The 19,423-nt window shown below is 42.8% G+C and overlaps 2 protein-coding genes and 1 long non-coding RNA gene across 9 annotated transcripts in view; 2 read left to right on the top strand and 1 right to left on the bottom strand.

Annotated features, from left to right (window-relative positions):
- The first annotated feature begins 643 nt into the window (after positions 1 to 643).
- LOC144056139 (uncharacterized) lies at positions 644 to 12,005 on the top strand. 2 transcript variants are annotated; one of them, XR_013295008.1, is made up of 6 exons: positions 644 to 1,580; positions 4,358 to 4,714; positions 4,859 to 4,925; positions 6,338 to 6,421; positions 9,647 to 10,095; positions 11,692 to 12,005. It is a non-coding gene; the product is annotated as an uncharacterized LOC144056139 (long non-coding RNA). The 2 variants fall into 2 exon arrangements; XR_013295007.1 differs by having other exon boundaries at positions 646 to 1,580; positions 9,691 to 10,095.
- Positions 2,942 to 12,428, bottom strand: nol8 (nucleolar protein 8). Of its 4 annotated transcripts, none has more exons than XM_077572628.1 (18): positions 12,385 to 12,428; positions 11,719 to 11,843; positions 11,377 to 11,439; positions 11,219 to 11,297; positions 10,973 to 11,144; positions 9,970 to 10,268; positions 9,630 to 9,889; positions 7,346 to 9,084; positions 6,691 to 6,835; positions 6,483 to 6,610; positions 6,298 to 6,397; positions 5,450 to 5,582; positions 4,826 to 4,906; positions 4,383 to 4,666; positions 3,638 to 3,767; positions 3,447 to 3,514; positions 3,230 to 3,312; positions 2,942 to 3,158 (listed from the first exon to the last, which is right to left on the bottom strand). In XM_077572628.1, exons 2-18 carry the CDS (start codon positions 11,837 to 11,839, stop codon positions 3,099 to 3,101), a joined length of 3,945 nt encoding a protein of 1,314 aa, XP_077428754.1. In that variant the 5' UTR covers positions 11,840 to 11,843; positions 12,385 to 12,428; the 3' UTR covers positions 2,942 to 3,098. The 4 variants fall into 4 exon arrangements, with proteins under 4 accessions (XP_077428754.1, XP_077428751.1, XP_077428752.1 ...); XM_077572625.1 differs by having other exon boundaries at positions 6,483 to 6,608; positions 6,671 to 6,835; XM_077572626.1 differs by having other exon boundaries at positions 6,483 to 6,608; positions 6,671 to 6,835; positions 12,410 to 12,423.
- A 365-nt stretch (positions 12,429 to 12,793) lies between these two features.
- The window catches only part of cenpp (centromere protein P), a 63,603-nt gene continuing 56,973 nt past the window's right edge, over positions 12,794 to 19,423 (top strand). For 2 of the 3 annotated variants that reach the window (XM_077574253.1, XM_077574255.1), the window contains exons 1-5: positions 12,794 to 12,902; positions 13,429 to 13,587; positions 13,806 to 13,960; positions 15,348 to 15,436; positions 17,232 to 17,320. In XM_077574253.1, the coding sequence (XP_077430379.1) occupies positions 13,430 to 13,587; positions 13,806 to 13,960; positions 15,348 to 15,436; positions 17,232 to 17,320 (491 nt within the window). In that variant the 5' untranslated portion in view covers positions 12,794 to 12,902; position 13,429. Of the gene's footprint in view, positions 12,903 to 13,398; positions 13,588 to 13,805; positions 13,961 to 15,347; positions 15,437 to 17,231; positions 17,321 to 19,423 lie in introns of all 3 variants that reach the window. The other variant, XM_077574254.1, reaches the window with a different exon arrangement.

Below are 19,423 nucleotides of genomic sequence, written 5' to 3' on the forward strand. Positions count from 1 at the left end.
ATTGTAACATGACTTTATCTTGGAAAAAGTCAAATATTGGAAAAATGGCTCGGGCTAAAAAATACTTATCTTTACTACGTCTTATCTCACGACATTTTGTTGTACAAAAGGCAACTTTTTAAATTCTTGGGCGGCATAAAGATGAGGAGGAAACGTCTCTGCCGGGACCAAAAGCTTTTCTAAAGCCTTTCTGTCCGCCTGCTGCGGCTGGACGTCACGTATGAAGCAAATGAAGGCAAACGTGCCTTCACAGTGGAAACGGACGACTCGCGATGAGAAGAGGACACAAAAAAAAAAAAAATCCCCCAACTCACTGATGTGTCATTTGTGGCTTTTTTTAGTTCCCGTTTGGAGATGACGCCTACAAAATCCCCAGGAATGAGGCAAAAATTAAAACTCACCAGGACGGCAACAAAATGGACACCAAAGCAGGCAACAAACAAACAAAAAATAGAATATGAAGATCCAAAAATGTTCAAGTCTTTTTTCAATGAAGTTACTTTATCAAAGAAGCAAAAAAAAAAAAAACTTACCTGCACCAAAAACGCACATACAGTCAAAAAAAAAAGGGGGGGGGGGCACCTCGTGAACACCACAACAAAACTCTTTAAAATGTAGGCATGAGTTTTCTTGGTGAGCGTGGCCTTTGTGTCACACTGTCCGTCTGTCCGTCCGGTGTTCAACAGCGCCCCCAAGTGCAAAACTGGCAGCAGAGCGCAGCTTGAGGCGTGGCTCAACGTGGGGCGGGCCAAAAACATTTGACTCCGCCCACACGCAGTCTTCAACTCCCAAGTGCCTTCATGCTGCTCAGAAACGTGCAAAAGGCCGAACTCCTTGGCCGCGGCGTTCGCTCTCCAGTGGACTTCTGCCTTTTCTTTGCTTTTGCTTGCTATATAGGACAATTATTGTATTATTATAAACACTGTTTGTGTTCCGTGCGGAAAATGGAGAGGGCCAAAAGCAGCTACAATGTTTCCACTCGTGAAGGACGCCGTTGATTCCATTTGACCACAGTGCATTTGAACTTTGACCTCTCTTTGCTCTCTCGACACAAGTGTGCAAATGCGGAGGATGTCTGGGCACGTGGTCATCACAGCCGCTATGATGCGCCACCTGGAAATCGCCGCAAGGTTTCTTCAGCAGTTTCACGTCAGCCACAAACAAAGCCGTAGAGTGCCTTTGGCGCTTTCTTCCTTATTTTGGCTAATGTGCGTGTGTGATGTGCACGCGCTCAAGGTCCGCACATTCTACGTCCGCGATGATTGGCGGTGGTCTTGCTTATTAATAAGTGGGCTAGCGCACCTGTGTTGAGGAGTGTGTGTGTGTGTGTGTGTGTGTGTGTGTGTGTGTGTGTGTGTGTGTGTGTGTGTGTGTGTGTGTGTGTGTGTGTGTGTGTGTGTGTGTGTGGCATTGATCACCCGGTGGGCTGAGTGTGAGGAGGAAACGTGCAATATCTTTGGAATAACTCTAAATGGAAAGCAAGTTGGAATCCAGCCGTGAAGTGCAACGAAGAGGACGTCACACACTTGTTGCTGTGGACGTCGCGAGTTGCAGTCTTCTAAAGTTGCCCGCCAAACCAAGTAAGTGCCTGCCTGTGTTTTCGATATGACATTTGGATATATAAGCAAGTGAAAAAGGCGTCAGCAGAGTTTAGCTCCTCAGATCTTAGCCTGCCATGACGTCATAACCGACTAGACGCCGCGATCAAATATTTTGCTGATAACAAAAAAATACAACAACAGTATCCGTTTAAGTACAAGATGCGTCCGGAAATGTCTTGCCAGGTCAAAAGCAACATCAGCTGATGTGTGCGTTGATGAGCAAAGAAAAGGTCATCCTGCCCAAATGAGACGATGTGCCAGATGTGCCAGGTGTGCCAGATGTGCCAGGTGTGCCAGGCGCTTTCCCTCCACATTTTCCGTCAACAGTTCGGGGCATTCTTTTGTAAAAAAAATTGTATCAAATCATTAAGTGGTTACAAAAATATTTTCTGTTAAGACAACTCAAATTATATAAATATATAAAATATCAATTTGAAAATCATTTTGACCTCTGAGTTTTAATAGGTCAAGTTTTTAGTCTAGCAAAAAAAGGTAGTTAGAAACGCTCATAACAGTGCTGCCAATTTCTAGAAATCCACTTGATAACTTTCCTTTCTTAATTTCCACATTTTTGACCTGGTCAAGACCGTTACCATATTTTTGGTGTTTCATGACTCAGACCAACTGACTGCTGCTCACAAAATTTGCATGAAATTGAATCCTTTTCACCATTAAATATAGCTAACCGTTCCTCCAACATCGATTTTTATATTGCATTCTTATTGCAGTAAAAAAAAATCAAAAATCAAAATCACAACTGAATGTGTTTGCAAGATCACAATCAATGTTTATTAGAATAAGAATGAGAACATAAATAGTTCAAATGGATTTTTAAAAACATGGGTTGGAAAAACTCCACAGTTCACACAAGGCAGAGCTTTCAACGATGTTCCGTCAACAACATTTAGGCAGCTGACAGCAATTCTTGTTGACTTGAATCTTAAGTCGCATAACGTTCCATCCGGTGCGCCACAAACGTGGACTCCTGGTGGGAATCGAACCCGCGCCGCCTGCACCAAGTGGCAGCAGCACCTCACCACCCACAGCCCTCCGCTGCACCGCTTTCTTGTCTCCATCTGGTTTTATTTTTTAATAGCAGATTGTCAATCATGTATTTTCAGTTTGATTTGAATGGTGTCAAATAATTAGAACTTTGCTGTGTTGAGATTAAGGATGTTCCTGTCTTCTATATATTTTTTTCACTTTGTCTTTTTTGTCGTTATAGATTGCCTTGTATTTTTTAGTGTGGGTCGCAAACGAAATGTGGCGTCTCGAGGTTTATCCCACGTTAATAAAAGTTTGTGAAACTAATGTTGGAAAAATGCACGGAAACGATTGAACATAATGTGAAAATAAGAAATGCTCCTTTTATTGAACATGACGGCACCAAGAAAAATGCGTGCTTGCTAAACCGTGATGACGATTGACAAAAGCCATCAATTAATAGCTGCGCATATCACGTCACGTCGCCATTTTCTTGCGTCCGTCTGAAATCCTTCAAATCTTTTGTGAGGATTTGAGCTTCCTGCGTGCGTCCTTGTGTTTCTTGCGGTATTCCTGAGGCAAAAAAGACAAAAGACGTCTTTGCGCGTCCGCTCGTTGCGTGGTCAAGCGTCAACGGCGTTTACCTGTCGCAGCTCCGTCCGTCGCTCCTCCCACTCTTCTCGCTCGTCCTCCAGCTCAGACGAGCGGCAGAACCACTCGGGACCCTCTGAACGGCCGCCGCGCACGCAAGTTGAAAAAAGCACACGAGTTGAAAAGCTCGCCGACGCAACGAGCGCAAATGCTGAGGGCGCGCGACGCGCACGCCTCCGCGCACGACAAACGCGCGACGCACACACTTGCCTGTCAATCTGCTGTCATCAAGGTGGAAGAAGAAGAAGAAATTGCTCGTGGATGAAAGCGTTTGCGCTCTGTGGACAAACAAAAATCATCATCATTTTTATTCTTTCACTTGGGATCGGCGGCGATATGTTGCAAACATGGTTTCGTTTTAGTCCAGGCCTTCACCATCTTTTTTCGTTTTTCTTTCTTACGTTGCGTTTTTCGGCGCCGCGTCGCTTTCCTCCTCCGGCGCTTCCGCTTCGTCGTCGTCCTCTTCCTCCTCGCTGCTGTCTTGTTGCCACGGTAACATCTTTGCCGCCTGCACGCTCTCCACCTTGTACTCTGATCATCATCATCAGTTTGAAACCACAATTAAGTACAACTTTGGATGAATATAAAGTTGAGAATTTTATGGCAATAAAACAAAACAAAATATCCAGATGTTCAAACATCCTGATTTTCTGATTACATTTCAAAAAATTTTATTTATTTTTTTTTACAATGGATTTAAAAAATCCATCCACCCTCAAAATGTAACAATACAAAAAATATATATATATATATATTTTTTTTTTAAAAAGGCTGAAATTTACAAAAATACAATTTCAATGTTGCAAGAAAAAAAGTCCTCATTCTTGCAGATTAACATAATTATTCAAAAACAAGTTTGACTTTTACAATATATATATTATTACCGGTAATTACAGAATAGAGAGATTTTTTAAATAAATTTAATGAAAATCTTCCAAAATAAAAAAAAAAAAAAAAAAAGAGGAGTCATTTTTTACATTCTAGCGCCCTCTGCTGTCCACAAATTGATATTGCAATGCGAGCCCAAGGCATCCATTTGAGTGGACAGCAGGGGGCGCTACAGGACAAAATAGCAACACCCTGAGATGGATGAAATTCTTCCCCATATTTAACATATATAGCAAGCAAGGCAAGCGCCGCACGCACCTTCGTGTTCACGTGCTGTCTGGACTTCGTCGCCAAAGAAGGAGAACATGAACCCAGGATGTTCGTCTGCTGTGGGCTGCTCTTCATCATCATCCTCCTCATCCTCCTCCTCCTCCTCCTCCTCGTCCTCTTGGTCCCAGCTGGTCTTGGGCCGGTCGGCGGTCTGCTGGTCAGCGGCGGGTCTGAACATGGCCTTCAGGTCGCCCGACACATCGTAGAAGATGTCCTTGGAAACCTCGGGAAGCTTCTGAGCCTCCTCGCGCTTTTTGCGCCGCGCCGACTTGCTGCCCAAAAAGCGTCAACATGCGGTGATGAGAACCATAGAACAGCAAGTGAGGCCACTGAAAGTTTCTAATTCAACTCATTCTTACTCTTGCTCCAATAATGATTGAATCATTTCTTGATGAAATCATGAATACACTTCAAATGAGTATTTTCATTACCTGTCCTTGTTGTTTTCTGCTTTGCTTTCAAAGGCCGAATGTTCTTCTCTGCTGGGGTCGTAGTGCAGCGCTGACACGTCTCTGCAAACAAGGTTTTTAGGCAAGTTGAAATTTATATGGAAAAGTCTCATCTGAAAGTAGCCTCCATTCATTTAGATAGAAAAGTGGAACTCATGATATCCAATGGAAAAATGCAAAAAAAAAATCATTAAAAAAAAAAAATCACTCAATAGCGCCGCCTAGGCATGCAGTACCCTCCATTCACACGTGAGTGGATGAATTTTTTTAAAATTTTAAGGGCCAAATGGCAACATTTAGGGTAAGCTCCAATTGGGGAATTGGAGTTTACCTTTTTATACACAATACTTAATGTGACCTTATTGGACAAATACTCCAAATAAAAACATAAACAAATTAAAACTAATACAAGAACGAATAAAAGCTCAACTAAAATAAAGCATTTTAGGAAAAAAATAAAAATCTAATCAACAATTCGTTTTTTAGAGCTAAAAAAACGGAATATGGAAAATCAAAATTGAAAATGAAATAAAAACGTACTCCCAAAACGTCGAACCTTCATCCTCGTACTGTATGTCCACGTGCGTGAGCGGATGCGAGGCTGACCTGAAAGTTTTGGCCTTGGCAGAGGTCTTTCCGCTGTTGGCTTGATGACCCAAAAGGTCCTGGACGATGGACATGTTCCTCTTCTTCTCCTCCTGCAGAAGATCCTCGTCCTCCGCCACGCTCGTTTTCTCTTCTGCATCGTCAACAGCAAAAGCACGTTTATCATCCACAAAGGAGATTGACAGCAAGATTTAAGACAATCAAAAAAAAAAAAAAAAAAAAAACGGAGCTGACGACCGCAGAATAAAACCGAAAATTTGAACGCAAAATGTTTATCTTTGGAGAATAAAATTGAAAATTTACAAGGAAAAAAAAGTCTCCTTTTAGGAGAATAACACAGATTTTTTTTTACAAGGAAATAAAATAATTAAATTCGTGAGGGATTTTTTTTTTAGAGAATTTATTTCAAATACCAGAGAATACAATTTCTAAAATTATGAGGACAAAAATCTTATTTTAGGACAATAAAACTCCACGGGAAAAAAAAAGTCCCAATTTGGGGGTAATAAAATTAAGATTTTGATGAAAAAGCCCTAAATTTAGGAGCATCAAATCTGAGGAAAAAAGTTTGAATTTTAGGAGAAAGAGTTAAATAATACCAAAAATTTGCTGGGAGAATGTTAATATCTTTGGAAAATAAATTGAAAATTTCCTAGGATTTTTTTTTAAAGAGAAAGTACAATTTTTAAAATGATGAAGACGAAATCCTAATTTTAGGAAAATACAACAACAAAAAATCGAATAGAAAAAAAGTCCTAATTTGGGGGTAATAAAATCTGAGGGAAAAAGTTTGAATTTTAGGAGAAAAAGTTGTTAAACATTTCAGATTAACATTCATATGATGTGACCTGACACGTCCTGGTTGTGGTCTTTGTCGTCTTCGTCCAGGAAACGAGAGTCCATTTGGAAACGCTGGTCCGTGCCGAAGCGAGACTGCAGATCCATCAGCTAAAGGACGCGCGTGCGGACGAGGCAAGTCCGGCAAGTCAAGTATTGATCGTAGAAGATTTGAAAGTAGGTCAACGTTTCTCACCTTTTGTCCCGCTTGTCCTTCAAACTGAGGCCTGATGTGAAACCTGCCGTCGTCTTCCTCTTCATCGCCGCCCTCCTCATCCTCACTGCCGTCGAAAAGCCGAGGGCCCGACGCTCTGGCGCGCTCCTGAACGCAACACGCTTGAAAGGGGCCCGTTTCAAAATGCTCGTTAAAAGCTCACAGCTCACCTTGTCGTTGGTCGCGGCGCTCTCATTGGCCGCCGCCGCCGCCGTTTCCTCCTCGTCCTCCGATTGGTTGTCGCGGAGCGGAGACGTCTTGGAGGCGGCGAGCGTTGTCTGCTCGTCATCGGAATCGAAGACGATGTGTTTTCCCGTTTTGGTAGTCACGGCATCCTAAATGGCAAGAAATCAATATTAGAAAACATACATAATATGCAATGTTAAAACTCTTTGACTGCCAAAAACGTTAAATAACGTTTCGTAAAATCCTATGGAGGAGTGCCAAAGACGTTAAAATACGTTTTTTTCCAAAACAGGTGAAACTAACCATTTTCTATTGTTGATTACTCAAAAACGGAATAAGGTAGAAACAAACTTTTTTTTTCTGATGGAAGATGAGAGTCCAATCTTGTTTTGGCAGTATGTGTGTTTCCATAGTCCAAACACATAATTTTCTATGGACCTTGAAAGATCAGTCAAAATGCTTAAAATCGGCTGGCACCCACGGCATCCCTTTTCTGAAAACGTCTGGCAGTCAAAGAGTTAAGAATGAAATCCGAATTTTCACAAGAGAGAGACAGTCTCTCATTTGAATAGAGACGAGATCCAAATGAAAACAATCCAATTGGAATCAAATAATTTTTCCAATTCAAAGAAAAAGGCGTGAAGTGCAGTTGAACGAACCACGTTGGCGAGCGCCCCCTGGATGAGCTTCTTGTGCTCCTCGGCCTCCTTCAGCCTCTGCTGGACGGCGGCCAGTCGCCTGCTGTTGTCCTTCCTCTGACGATCCGCTTCCTCCCGAGCGCTCAGCCTCGGACGTCGCGCCTCCGACGATGACGACGACGAAGAAACATCGGCCGTCTTGTTCCCGGGAGCCTCCGTGACCACGTCCTCGTAGAGGGTCGCGGTGCCCCGGAAGGCGGGAATTGTGGCCCTGGCGACTTTTGTCTTCTTTCTGCATTCTCGTTCGTCCTCGCTGCTGTCGTCCTCCAGGAGGGAGGCCAGGATGTCCTCGGGCAGGGTTCCTTTCTTGGGGACGCGTCCCGGCGGCACTTGAGGATTGTCTGAGGTTTGCTGCGACTCCTCGGCCAGCTTGCGGAGATCGGCCAGGGAGATTTCCAGATGGGTGACGTTGGAGAAGAAGGCTTCGTAGTTGGAATCGTCAGAGTCCGCCTCCTCCGCACCTTCGTCTTCCTCGGGAGGGACAGTCGGCTTCTTCGTCCTGCGGTCCTCCTCTTCGCTTTTCTTCTTTGTCTTTCCTGTTCTTTCTTCTGAGATGTACTCCTGAGGAGGAAGCCAAGACTTCCTGGACGAGGAGATTTCCTCTTCGTCACTAGACTCTTCGTCGCTAGACTCTTCGTCCTCCTCGGAAAGAACCGCTGTTTTCTTTGTCATCTCTTCATTTTTCCTCTTCACCTTTTCCATTCTTTCTTCTGCGATGTTCTCCTGAGGAGAAACTGAAGGCTTCCTAGGAATGGAGATTTCCTCCGTATCAGTAGAGCCTTCCTCCTCCTCCTCATCATCATCATCATCATCATCACTCTCCTCTTCCTCCTCAGAAAGAACAGCTGTTTTCTTTGTCCTCTCTTCCTTTTCCATTCTTTCTTCTGAGAAGTTCCCCTGAGGCAGAAGCGAAGGCTTCCTGGACGAGGAGATTTCCTCCACGTCACTAGACTCTTCGTCACTGGACTCTTCGTCACTGGACTCTTCGTCACTGGACTCTTCGTCACTGGACTCTTCATCCTCCTCGGAAAGAACAGTTGTTTTCTTTGTCATCTCTTCATTTTTCCTCTTCACCGTTCCCATTCTTTCTTCTGCGATGTTTTCCTGAGGAGGCTTCCTAGGAACGGAGATTTCCTCCGTATCAGTCGAGCCTTCCTCCTCCTCATCATCATCATCACTCTCCTCTTCCTCCTCAGAAAGAACAGCTGTTTTCTTTGTCCTCTCTTCATGTTTCCTCTTTTCCTTTTCCATTCTTTCTTCTGAGAAGTTCCCCTGAGGAGGAAGCGAAGGCTTCCTGGATGAGGAGATTTCCTCCACGTCACTAGACTCTTCGTCACTAGACTCTTCGTCACTAGACTCTTCGTCCTCCTCGGAAAGAACAGTTGTTTTCTTTGACATCTCTTCATTTTTCCTCTTCACCGTTCCCATTCTTTCTTCTGAGATGTCCTGAGGAGGAAGAGAAGGTTTACCAGATATGGAGATTTCCTCCATGTCCGTAGAGTCTTCCTCCTCTTCATCCTCCTTGGAAAGAGCAGCCATTTTCTTTGTCCCATCATCCTGTTTTCTTTTCCTCTTCCCCGCTCCTGTCCTTTCCGTTGAGATGTTCTTCCGGGCAGGAAGAGGATTTTTCCTTGACGCGAAGAGTTCGTCCGTGTCGGCAGAGTCGTAATCGTCCTCATCGTCGGCGTTCGCCGGTCTGCCTGCAATTGGCAAGAAAGTTGTGTTGTATCATGTCAAATATGCTCATATGGAGGAACAAAAGTGCCAAAATGAAAAAATACATAAATCACTAAAAGTACAAATAGAAATGGAAATAAAACTATATGTAGTTATATAGTTGTTTTTATTTCCACTTATATTTATTTTTTGAAATATATTCTTAATATCCGTTTTTATTTTCACTTTTAGTCATATATTTTTTATTTTGGCAGTTTTAGTCCTTCATAACTGATACAATTCGCATGTTTTTTTCCTTTGCATTAATTAATAAATCAAACGTCGGAAAATTTATTGTTGAGACTAGAGGGTGCGATTTTGAGGATTTGAAGTTAAACAAAGTCTTGAAACATTTAGTTGACAGTCAAAAGCGGTTGGTTAATTTGATAATGGATTAGTTGTACTGTATATTCATCGCTTAATTGTTGCTCCTAAACCCAAAACCAACATTTTGTTTGGCATTCACACGTCTTCAAACTTTCCGCTTCACCAAAAGAGAATCCACTTGACAAACTTGCTTGACTTTTACCTCCCGACTTCCACCAGGAGCCTCCAGACTTGACCAAGTAGTCGTCTCCCACCACTTCCAGGTTGTCGTCCTGCACGTCCTGCCCCGGTGCATTGTGGGAAGACCGCTCGAGCGCCACCAGCTGGCGAATCTCCTCGTCAGAGTCGTTTCCCTCGTAACGTCCGCGTGCTCTCCTTTCCCGACGCTGGTCGCTTGCCAGCAGGAATCCGTTCGACGGGTGATGATTCTCCGGCTCGGCGGTGACGACAACCCGCGCCGGGCTGACACGGAAGAAGTGGTCAAGAAAACCGGACCCAGAAAGAGCAGCGCTTCACGGCAAACCCCGTCACCGGTGCGTTACCTGCCGTTATTTCCACCTTCCGTAGATTTGACGGCATCCGTACGAGCCTTCTTGGGCGGCTGATACGGCGGGAACTCTCCTCGCCTCTTCTTGCTGATGTCGTCGTCACCGCCGGCAATCTGCCAGGTGAGCCGGGCCACGGGGGTGGGAGGGTCGGCGGCGGAAGTGGGCGGGGCCAAGCGGCGGATGTTGTGGCAGTATTTGGACGGGTCGTACTTGACGGTGCGAGCTTTGCTGCCTTTCTGACAGCGCAGCTGCATGACCGGCAGCACGCGACCAAATTTACTGACCACCCAGTCCTGAAGAGGATAGAAACCGTCAACATCCTTGTTGGACAACAATCTTCCTCTAAACACCCAAACAAACGCGGAACGATTCTTTCAAATAATCAAATTGTGATTGTAATTGAATTTCAATTAATTGCACAGCCCTAATTATACATAAATGTTTTGGTCTTAGAGGTTAGGTTTACACTAAAATAAAAGGCAAATGAACCACAAATCAACATGAAAGTTTATTTTTCTACTGCTAAACATTTTGACTTGCATTTAATTGCTCAGTATATCAAGTTGACAAAATTCTACCCCAAAAAATGTGGCATAAATCAAAGGTCAAATAATAATAATGGAAGCAAATCTTTTGATGTGCAAACATGCGGACAGCGCTTCTTAAGCACTATTCAAATGAATACATAAATGACACAAATAGAAAAAACCAAGCATATTCGCCCTTCCCATAATTGCAGTCTTTGTCATTTGAAAATTGCATTCTACTACATTGTGATGATGATTAGAATTTGATTAAGTGTCCATCCCTAATTCGGACATGTATTCATCAGGAGTAGACTAAGCTCCTTATATTATACTTCACCGTGAATTTTAATTCTTGAGACATTTTGCACAATCGTATGCTTGCACCATTGCTGGAAAGGTTAAATGGCAAAAGAGGACGAGTCTTCCGAAAGGTTCAAACATTTCTAGTAAAGGCGCACATCCAGACCCACTTTGTGTCCTGGTATTTCTGTGCCGGGCACGGCCGCCTTCATGGTGAAGTTGTCCACGCCGGCTTGGCTGAGAGACTCCAGCAGCTTGCACGCGTTTTGGTGTTTGTTATCTGCATCCCGGCGGGAGCGCTGCTCCTTCTCCTCCTCCTCCTCCTGCCTCTCCTGGGCAAGCCTAAGACGACAAAACAATACGTCAACTCGCAGGCCACTTTATAAAAGCATCTGAAACGGAAGAAAAGCGTGTACTTGTGCAGCAAACTCTGCTTGGCAGGTTCAATCTGCAGCGTTCCTCCTTTCCATTTGGATTTGTTTAACACTGTCATGCCTGAGAAACAAAACAAACACCCAATGTCACCAACTGCGACTTTTAACATGGACTTTACCTTGCTGTTAAATTCACTTACACTTTTTCAGGTCTGTGTCAGAAATGTTGAGGTTGATGTAAGCAAACGTTTTATAGGGAGCACCTACAAAAGAACACCAGTTTCATTACGTGGTAATAAAATAAAACGTTAAAAATCATTTTGGAACATGCATTCATCTAAATATCCCAATGACTTTTTTGATGTATGTATTTTTTCTTATCTTTTCTGAACCCAGGCCTTATCGCTGTATTACAATGCCGACATGTATTTGGTTTGTTGCATGTTTTATTAAGTGCTTGTAGGAAGAATAAAAGGTAATACGGTTGGAAAACTGTTCACCGTGTTGGTTTTCAGGCGTACTTGTGTAAAATCACAGCTCACCCTCATCGTCCAACCGGGTCCGGAGCTCCACGTCCTCCACGTTTCCAAACTTCCCGAAGCGATCCGTCAGATCCTTTTGGGTGACCAAGTGGCTTAAGCCGCCCACGTACAGACGCCGCATCTCACTGGACAAGACGGCACAGGACAGATCAGCAAACACAACATTTCATGAACTGATACTAGTAGTAGAGTATCAGTTTTACACATTTATAAACACTTACATTGATAATAATCATAGAAATTGATGTCTGAGTAAGTGGGTGCTTGAATAAAAGTTTTTGCAGAAAGACGGTTTTGAATTTCTTTCGTTTGAAATAATAATAATAATAAAAATACATCAACAGCTTGGCCCAATCAGCTTTTAAATGTAGTTGTCATCATGAATATTTAGTTCTACGTTGGCACAAACTCGCATTACACGTCGATATTTACGTCAAATGTTGTCAATAATCCAGCAAAACAAAACAAAAAAACCCCACAAAGGTTGTGATCAATTATAGTTAAGTGTATTCATTCCTCTCGTAGCTTTAAACCGACCGATGTTTGATTACTGGTTAATAACCTACGACATTAACAAAAAACAAAAGTCGAACTTCTTTTTTGAGACCCAAAACGTTCAAGTTGTAAAGTAATTCACATGAACAGAGAAATTGCTGAAATGTTTACCTCACATGGATCTAGTCGGTGTTACCTTGAAAAGTGCTCGGCCCCACAGTCCGTTTGACTGAACTTCCGCAAGTGTTTCTTTTCACTCGAAAGTTCCGCCACTACCGGACTACATTATAAGTTACTGCAAATAAATAAACAGGAAGTAAAATCATATTTAATTAGTATATATTGAATTATAATCATTTAAAATGTGCAATTGGACGATATACAAGGCTGAATCGCCAAATAAAGGCTCGACCAATAGCGTCATTCTGGATCAATTTTGTTCAGGGTGCTTGAGAAAACTTTCTTTTTTATTATTTTATGGCCTATTGGTGCTTATCATGAAGTCATATTAGGTTTAAATTTCAATTTTTGCTACTAAGTATAATAATTGCTCTGTAACGGAAGAGAGACATATCCTCTTTCAGTAAATTCCTTTCCGAGCCCCCCTATGACGTAAGGCAAAGTGGTATCGTCCACAGGGCGCGAGGCTACAAACACTTCTCGCTGGGAAAAAGTCGACAACTTACCAAGTAAGTTACAGTTTTGTGTACTTAATATGTTTTATAAAAAACATTTTAATAAGGCGTTTTATAATGCATACGGACCAGTAAATTTTCAATATTTCGACGTGACATTGTCAACTTATAGTGTGGTTGAGGGGATTGCCGTCTCAATTTAGCTAGCAAAATACAGTACTGTATACTACTTCAGCTACTTCTATTACTACTAAGCGAGTATTCGCCAAACAAACCACACAATTTATTTTTGGGCGTATTTCGTAAATTCAACATCTGTTGGCGATGATGGACATTGTTTAGGAGCACTGGGGGAAGCGCTGATTACCTTTTGACGTCATCCACTGACACATTGACCCATAATAACAGACGAATTTTATTAGATTTTTTAAAATGCCAGTTGTGTTACCATATGTGTAAAGCAAAACGTTTTGCTACAACTCTGATAATGGCTCTCATTAAATAAACGTATTTGTCACGGTGCTACACTCTGCAGTCTTACCCAAGTAAGGCAGTGTATTTGTCTGGGTTTTTCCATCAGAATGGAGGAAAGAGTGAATGTGGAGAACAGGGAGGAGATGATGCTGTTGGAGGAAAACATTCGGCATCTCCAGGCAGAAGTGGCAGAACTACAGTGCCAGTGTCAAAGCTACCAGGGGGAGCTCTCTTTGCATTCCAGCGAGCCATTGCAAGATGCACTGTGAGTTATTCTTTATTAAACCTTTCACATGCAACCAGAGATTAAAGCCGTATGAAAATTTTACATCATGATTATTTTGAGTATGACCTAATGACCACGATTATCTGTGATAGTATTGCAATATTATTAAAAGAAATCACTAAACCAAAAGAAGCGTAACGAAGCTCTGAAGCACACCTTTCAGTGTTTTGACAGCCATCTGCCTGCATGTGTGACAGGTCGCTGGTGTGCGGACACGAGCCACAAGAAGGCGCCCACATGGTTCTGCCCAGTCTGAGGGAAGAAGTGGAGCAGATGGAGAAGGATCTGCAGTGGCAGAGCCGCATGAACGGCATCAGTCTGAGGAGCTGCACTGCTAGCACTCTGCAAAGCCGTATGTCAAAAACCAACCCCCCCCCCCCCAAAAGACATCTGTTTTCTATTGTGCTGCCCAGAGGTGGGGTAGACCTTGGACTGGTCGCCAGCCAAAGTCAGGTAACATACAGACAAACAAGGATTGACAGACACATTCCCAACCATGGACAATTTGGAGCAGGGGGTCCCAAATAAATCACAAAACCTTGTGAAGGTCTGCCATCTTAACGCTAACGCACAATACAAACTCCATAGGCAGGCTAATGAAGCTAGCGTCAATGTTGCCAGACATTTAAACCCTTAAAAGCAATTTTCTATTTGAATGCAAATAGTAGTAATGCATGCTGACAGATCATAATGGAAACAAAAAACAAAAAATATTACTGCTGCGATGGTACAGAAGTGTACTACATTCACTTGGGGAAAAAACACTATTTTTTGGGGGTGGAGCTTTGTTTTTTTTTTTGTGTAATTTTAAAAAAAAATAAAATTTTCAGAATATTTTTTTTCTGTTTTACTGCATTTTTTTCTATCATAAAAAAGTATGCTGAAAACGGGGAAAAAATTGTTCAGAAAAACATGAGGGAAAATTACAGGAAAATAAATATTCCGAAAAACGGGGGAGGAGCAAATTATTTTTAAAAAAGAGGAAAAAATATTTCGCTTAACAGAGCATAAGTTTCTGTTTTTCTGAGGTTTTTATTTTTATTTGTATTTTTTTACCTCCTAACTCCAAGTGACTTGTTGCAGACTATCTAATGGTGGACATTTTCCTGCATGCAATACGCTTCCGTAGAAACTTAACTGTTAACTTCAAATAATTAATTATGCCGATCGATTGCCATGTTTGTATACTTACCTTAACTGAGCCAGTAAGTGATATTAGTTGAAGGAACGTTGGAGGTATGCGGGAAAGTGTTTGCCATTAGCGAATCTGCAACAAGTCGATTAGAGTTCAGAGGTGAAAAAAGGAAAAACAGAGCACCATTTTCTTTCTGTTTTCCTGAATATTTTTTCCCACCTGTTTTTCAGAATATTTTTTAATGGCAGAAAAAAATATTCTGAAAAAAACAGAAGAAATGAAACCACAAAAAAAACAAAGCTCCCTGAAAACAAATAGTCAGAAAAATAGAAGTTTTTTTTTCTTCTCTCAAGTGAATGCAATACGCTTCCCGATGGTCTTCTTTCGTGCTTCTTGTCTGCCTAATTGTCTGTATGTAATATACTGCCCCCTGCTGGCACTCACATTATACCCATTGAATGAATGCATGAAATCATGATGCTGTTTACGTCTTTACATTCTCTTTTAGTATGTTGTTACAATACACTACAGTATGTTTTTATTCCAAAAATGTTATAAAAATATTTATGACTTGCAAGTAAAGATTGTGTTCTTTTTTTTTTAGGCAGCACTAATTCAGTGCAGAAGATGCGTGTGTCTGGCCAGTGCTCAGAGTTGGCGTTCCAGGTGGAGTTCGAGCTCTCAGAGGTCAAGGTGAGCCGAGACGTGACGCTGGTTGACTTACGAGTTGTTCTCATTCAAAAACACTTTTTACTTGATAGGAAATGGTGTCACGTGACTTAGCTTTAACCACTTCAGTAGGTCAGTTGGGGGCAGTTGGCTAAAAGTCAGTTGGGTTTTCTTATAGGAACGCTGCACTTCAACTTCTTTCTACAATATAAGTAGAATTAAAACAAAAAGAAAAAAACAGTGATGCACTGAACCCGCCAAAATTGACCTGTGACTCACTGTAATGTATTCAGAACAAATCTTCAGAATTCACTTTACGGGGTTTTTCATTTTTCATTCAAAAAGGATGCTAATGTGTTGTGTGGCCACGAGGGGGTGGCAGAGGTTCAAGCTCGTTGGTGCACCGTGATGAGTTTAGCAGCTGACCTCTGTTACAGGTTTCACCACGCTAATAAAACAAGAAATATTACTGTAAAATGATCCGAAAGTATCACTGAATGACCTTTTGTGTAGTTCAAAGTTTTTATTATTCGGATTAACAAGGAGAACAGCTGCTTTGCGCAATCCTCCCTCTCATTGTTTAAGCTTGTTTTCATTCCACGGCTAAGTTACGTCGCACGTAGAGAGACATCCATTAATCACTCTGCTCTTTTAATACTGCTTTAATTCATTGTGTTTTGTTTTGTTTTTGTTTTTTTTGTTCCCCGCCACGTGGTGATGGATCTCTGCCGGGTAAGCTCAGTGTTTGCTCAGTAATGTAACACACCAAAATGGATGCCGAGAGGAAAGCTTCAATGTTTTTGTGGGGAAACTTTTCTGTTGTGTTTTTCCTTCTTGCTGAGAACGAGATGTTGAGATCAAAATGTGCTGGAACTTGCGTGAGCTCGTTTTTCGTGTTTGTAAGATTCAGTGGAGCAGCAATGTTGGGAATTCAAACAACATTTTATGAAAAATGCAACTGAGGATTTTGTGTGTGTGTGTGTGTGTGTGGGGGGGGGGGGGTTGCAACACAATTCAAAAATCTATTTATTTTTTTAAATTATTCAAACAACTAATTCAATCCAAATATTTATATAGCACAATTAATGACAGGGTTGACAAATGTGTTCATTTACAATGCACAGGATTTAGTTAGTAGAGGTGTGCCAAAAAAAATCGATTCTCATTTAAAACTATTCAGAATCGATTTTAAATATCCCAAAATCGATTTTATTAAGATTATTTTATACGGTCTTGCCCTTGTTTGTGTGTGCCTTTATTAGGAGCGCTGCTCATGTTATACACAATTTGGCCACTTAGGGGCAGTGTGGTTCCGCACGTTCTGATAAGTCCCGAGACTCCCGACTCACGATCAAGTTTTGCAAGTAAAAGTTGTTTTTTGAAGAAAAAAAAAGAAGAGGTTTTTAAGAAGTGATTTAAAAACTGGCAAATTAGAGGTTTGAAGCAACTTTTTTGACGTTGTCCATCCGTCAATTTTGTGGGCAGCAACCTGCGGTAATCAGAGAAGCCGTGACTTCCCTCACCCCAGCCACTTTGTGGCATTCCCAGGCCGCGTTGCTATGAACCCCACTGGCGTTCTAGGCAGGACACGCCCTGCTGCAATATGATTGGTCGCTACACCGGGAGAAGGCCAGACGACCCTCATGTAACGACATTAGCATTCCAAATATATTTCACGTTTGTATACATTAAAAGCCATCAAGTTTGTTGGTTGAAATGTTACTTGGGAAAGATTTTTTCAGGTTCCACTGTTTTGAGATTGCAGAAAAGCGACGGGAACAGATGTTGGAGATTGCATTTGTGTGTGTTTGTGTTGCAGGGGGGGGAGCGGCCTGAGAAATCCATCTCCAGCCTGAATGTCGTGATGGGTGCCAGCGACCTGCACAACTTCAGCAGCTTCCTCTCCGGGTGAGTGATCACGTACTTCCCGCCCGGCTCATTCCAACGAATGGAGGGGCGACGACACGCTGCCCCGAGTGTCCGCCAGAGAGCAGCGAGTTGCTAACGCAAAGCGTAGCTCAAGGTTGCCTTTGTGCAGGCTCCCGCGAGAGCTTCGGCAAGTCGTAGCAGATGTGCGAAGCTCGCCGTGCTCTCCGCTCACATCTGGACGCGGCCTGTCTGGAAAACAACACGTGGAAAAACACTGCGCGTAATGAGTGTGACACGGAGACGGACGCTCTCGGCCCTCGTCGCAGAGAGCCGCATTTGTTCACAAGCGCGGCGGCTGATTGAGTGACGACGCGCTCGTTCGTGTCTCTTTTGGAAGTCCCGAGACCGATGAGCTGTTAAAACCCTGTGGACTTTGGGCCCGCGGTTGAAGAAAGTCAGATGTGGCCTGTCGAGGAGGGGGGGGGGGGGTGGGGGTGGGGTTCCTTTTCCAGACTGATGGTGCAAAGCCGAGATGCACTGAGGTCGACCCCAACGCATGCCTCTTGGAAATCAAGACACGTGGAGAACCCCGGTTCGATGACCCGACCCAAAACACAATCATGACACAAGGTTTACTTGGTTGTTGAATTCCACAACCCCACCCCAGAGAAGCAACTCTTTGTAGTAAAAGTAGTCAAAATATCTCCTGTTTGTTTCATGTTCAGTCATCTCATGTCAAACGCAGTATTTGTGTTTGTCCAATTGAATAATTGGCAAAATGTACTTGAAGTGCTGCATCCATGAGTGAAAACATTGCCTGTGCCTTTCTGTCATAGGCATTCCGTTTTTTTCTTTACACTCTGGTCTAGTAGTAGCCGCTTGCCTGGTCGCAACCCCCTAGTTCATAGGTGTCAAACCCCGGTCCTGGAGGGCCGCAGTCCAGCAGGTTTTGGATGTTTTTGTTCTCCAACGCAGCTGATGTATGATCAGCTCATCAGCAAGCTCTGCATAAGCCCGATAACCATCCTGCTGATTGGAATCAGCTTGTGTTGGAAGAGGGAAACCTCCAAAACCTGCAGGACCAGGGTTTTTTGACCACCAGGTGGGCATCGAGGGCATCGAGGGCCGAAGTCCTGCAGGTTTTGCATGTTGCCCTTCTCCAACACAGCTGATATATGATCAGCTCATCAGGAAGCTCTGCATAAGCCTGATAACGATCCTGTTGATTGGAATCAGCTTGTGTTGGAAGCGAGAAACTTCCAAAACCTGCAGGACTCCGGCCCTCGAGGACCGAGATTGCCCACCTCTGCCCTAGCGCCTCCGTGGTTGTCATGGTATCGAAGACCATAATCGTGTTAGCACAATTGCTTTAGCAAGTAGGCGGTGTTGCCAATGACTCAACTATTTCTTCGTCAAAACAATTCTTTGAAGCTGTTTACAGTAAACTAATGGAACCATTTCCAGGTCTTGTATACTATTGTATACTTTAGACTGAACTTTTTTTTTTAAGTCTGGCACTCCACATCGGGCATGTCAGTGTCTTCACTTTTAATTTGTAGTTGCAAACCACTTGAAGGAGCAAATTGAAGCGCATATGTGACAATCTGGCAAGCCAAAAAGAGCTCATTATCTAAGTTGGAAGTTGTGCCCACACTGGAACATATTTGCATTGACAGGCTGTATGTTTTAACTTTGGCTGCGCTGCGGACGCAAAGTGTCAAAGCCAATTATTCGTGCAGCTGTTGAGTGCACCGCACTTAAATCAAACTTTCGCTCTCGCTGGCTATTTCGTTTCCATCGGCTCCGTGCGGTGGAATAACAATTTGTGGAAACTTCACCCAGCTGCCGTCAAGCCCCTCAGGCCCCTGTGGAAAATTCATCTTTTTTTTTTTTTTTTGGTCAGGCTCACCCAAATGGGCATAAACAAATCATTTTTATACTTCACTACAGTGGTGATGCTCTTTGCATGAAAGCGGATTTATTTTATTTATTTATTCATTAGGGCCCCACCGATATGCATTTTTTTTTTGGGCCGATGCCGATTTTTGGCAGCAGAAAATACAGATTACCGATTAATCTGCCAATTATTTAAAAAAAATATATAATGCATAATATTACACCCCCCCCATTCCTTTTCAATGG

The sequence above is a fragment of the Vanacampus margaritifer genome, chromosome 8 (genome assembly GCF_051991255.1).
Source record: "Vanacampus margaritifer isolate UIUO_Vmar chromosome 8, RoL_Vmar_1.0, whole genome shotgun sequence".
NCBI classification, from domain to species: domain Eukaryota; kingdom Metazoa; phylum Chordata; class Actinopteri; order Syngnathiformes; family Syngnathidae; genus Vanacampus; species Vanacampus margaritifer.

Excerpts from the sequence above, each read along its gene's own strand:
- nol8 (XM_077572625.1), bottom strand. The coding sequence starts at position 11,839 with ATGCGGCGTCTGTACGTGGGCGGCTTAAGCCACTTGGTCACCCAAAAG. Across the intron at positions 6,398-6,482 it reads AAGGACAAGCGGGACAAAAG|CTGATGGATCTGCAGTCTCG; the intron begins GTGAGAAACGTT and ends CGCGTCCTTTAG. Across the intron at positions 3,159-3,229 it reads GACGGACGGAGCTGCGACAG|GAATACCGCAAGAAACACAA; the intron begins GTAAACGCCGTT and ends TTTTTGCCTCAG.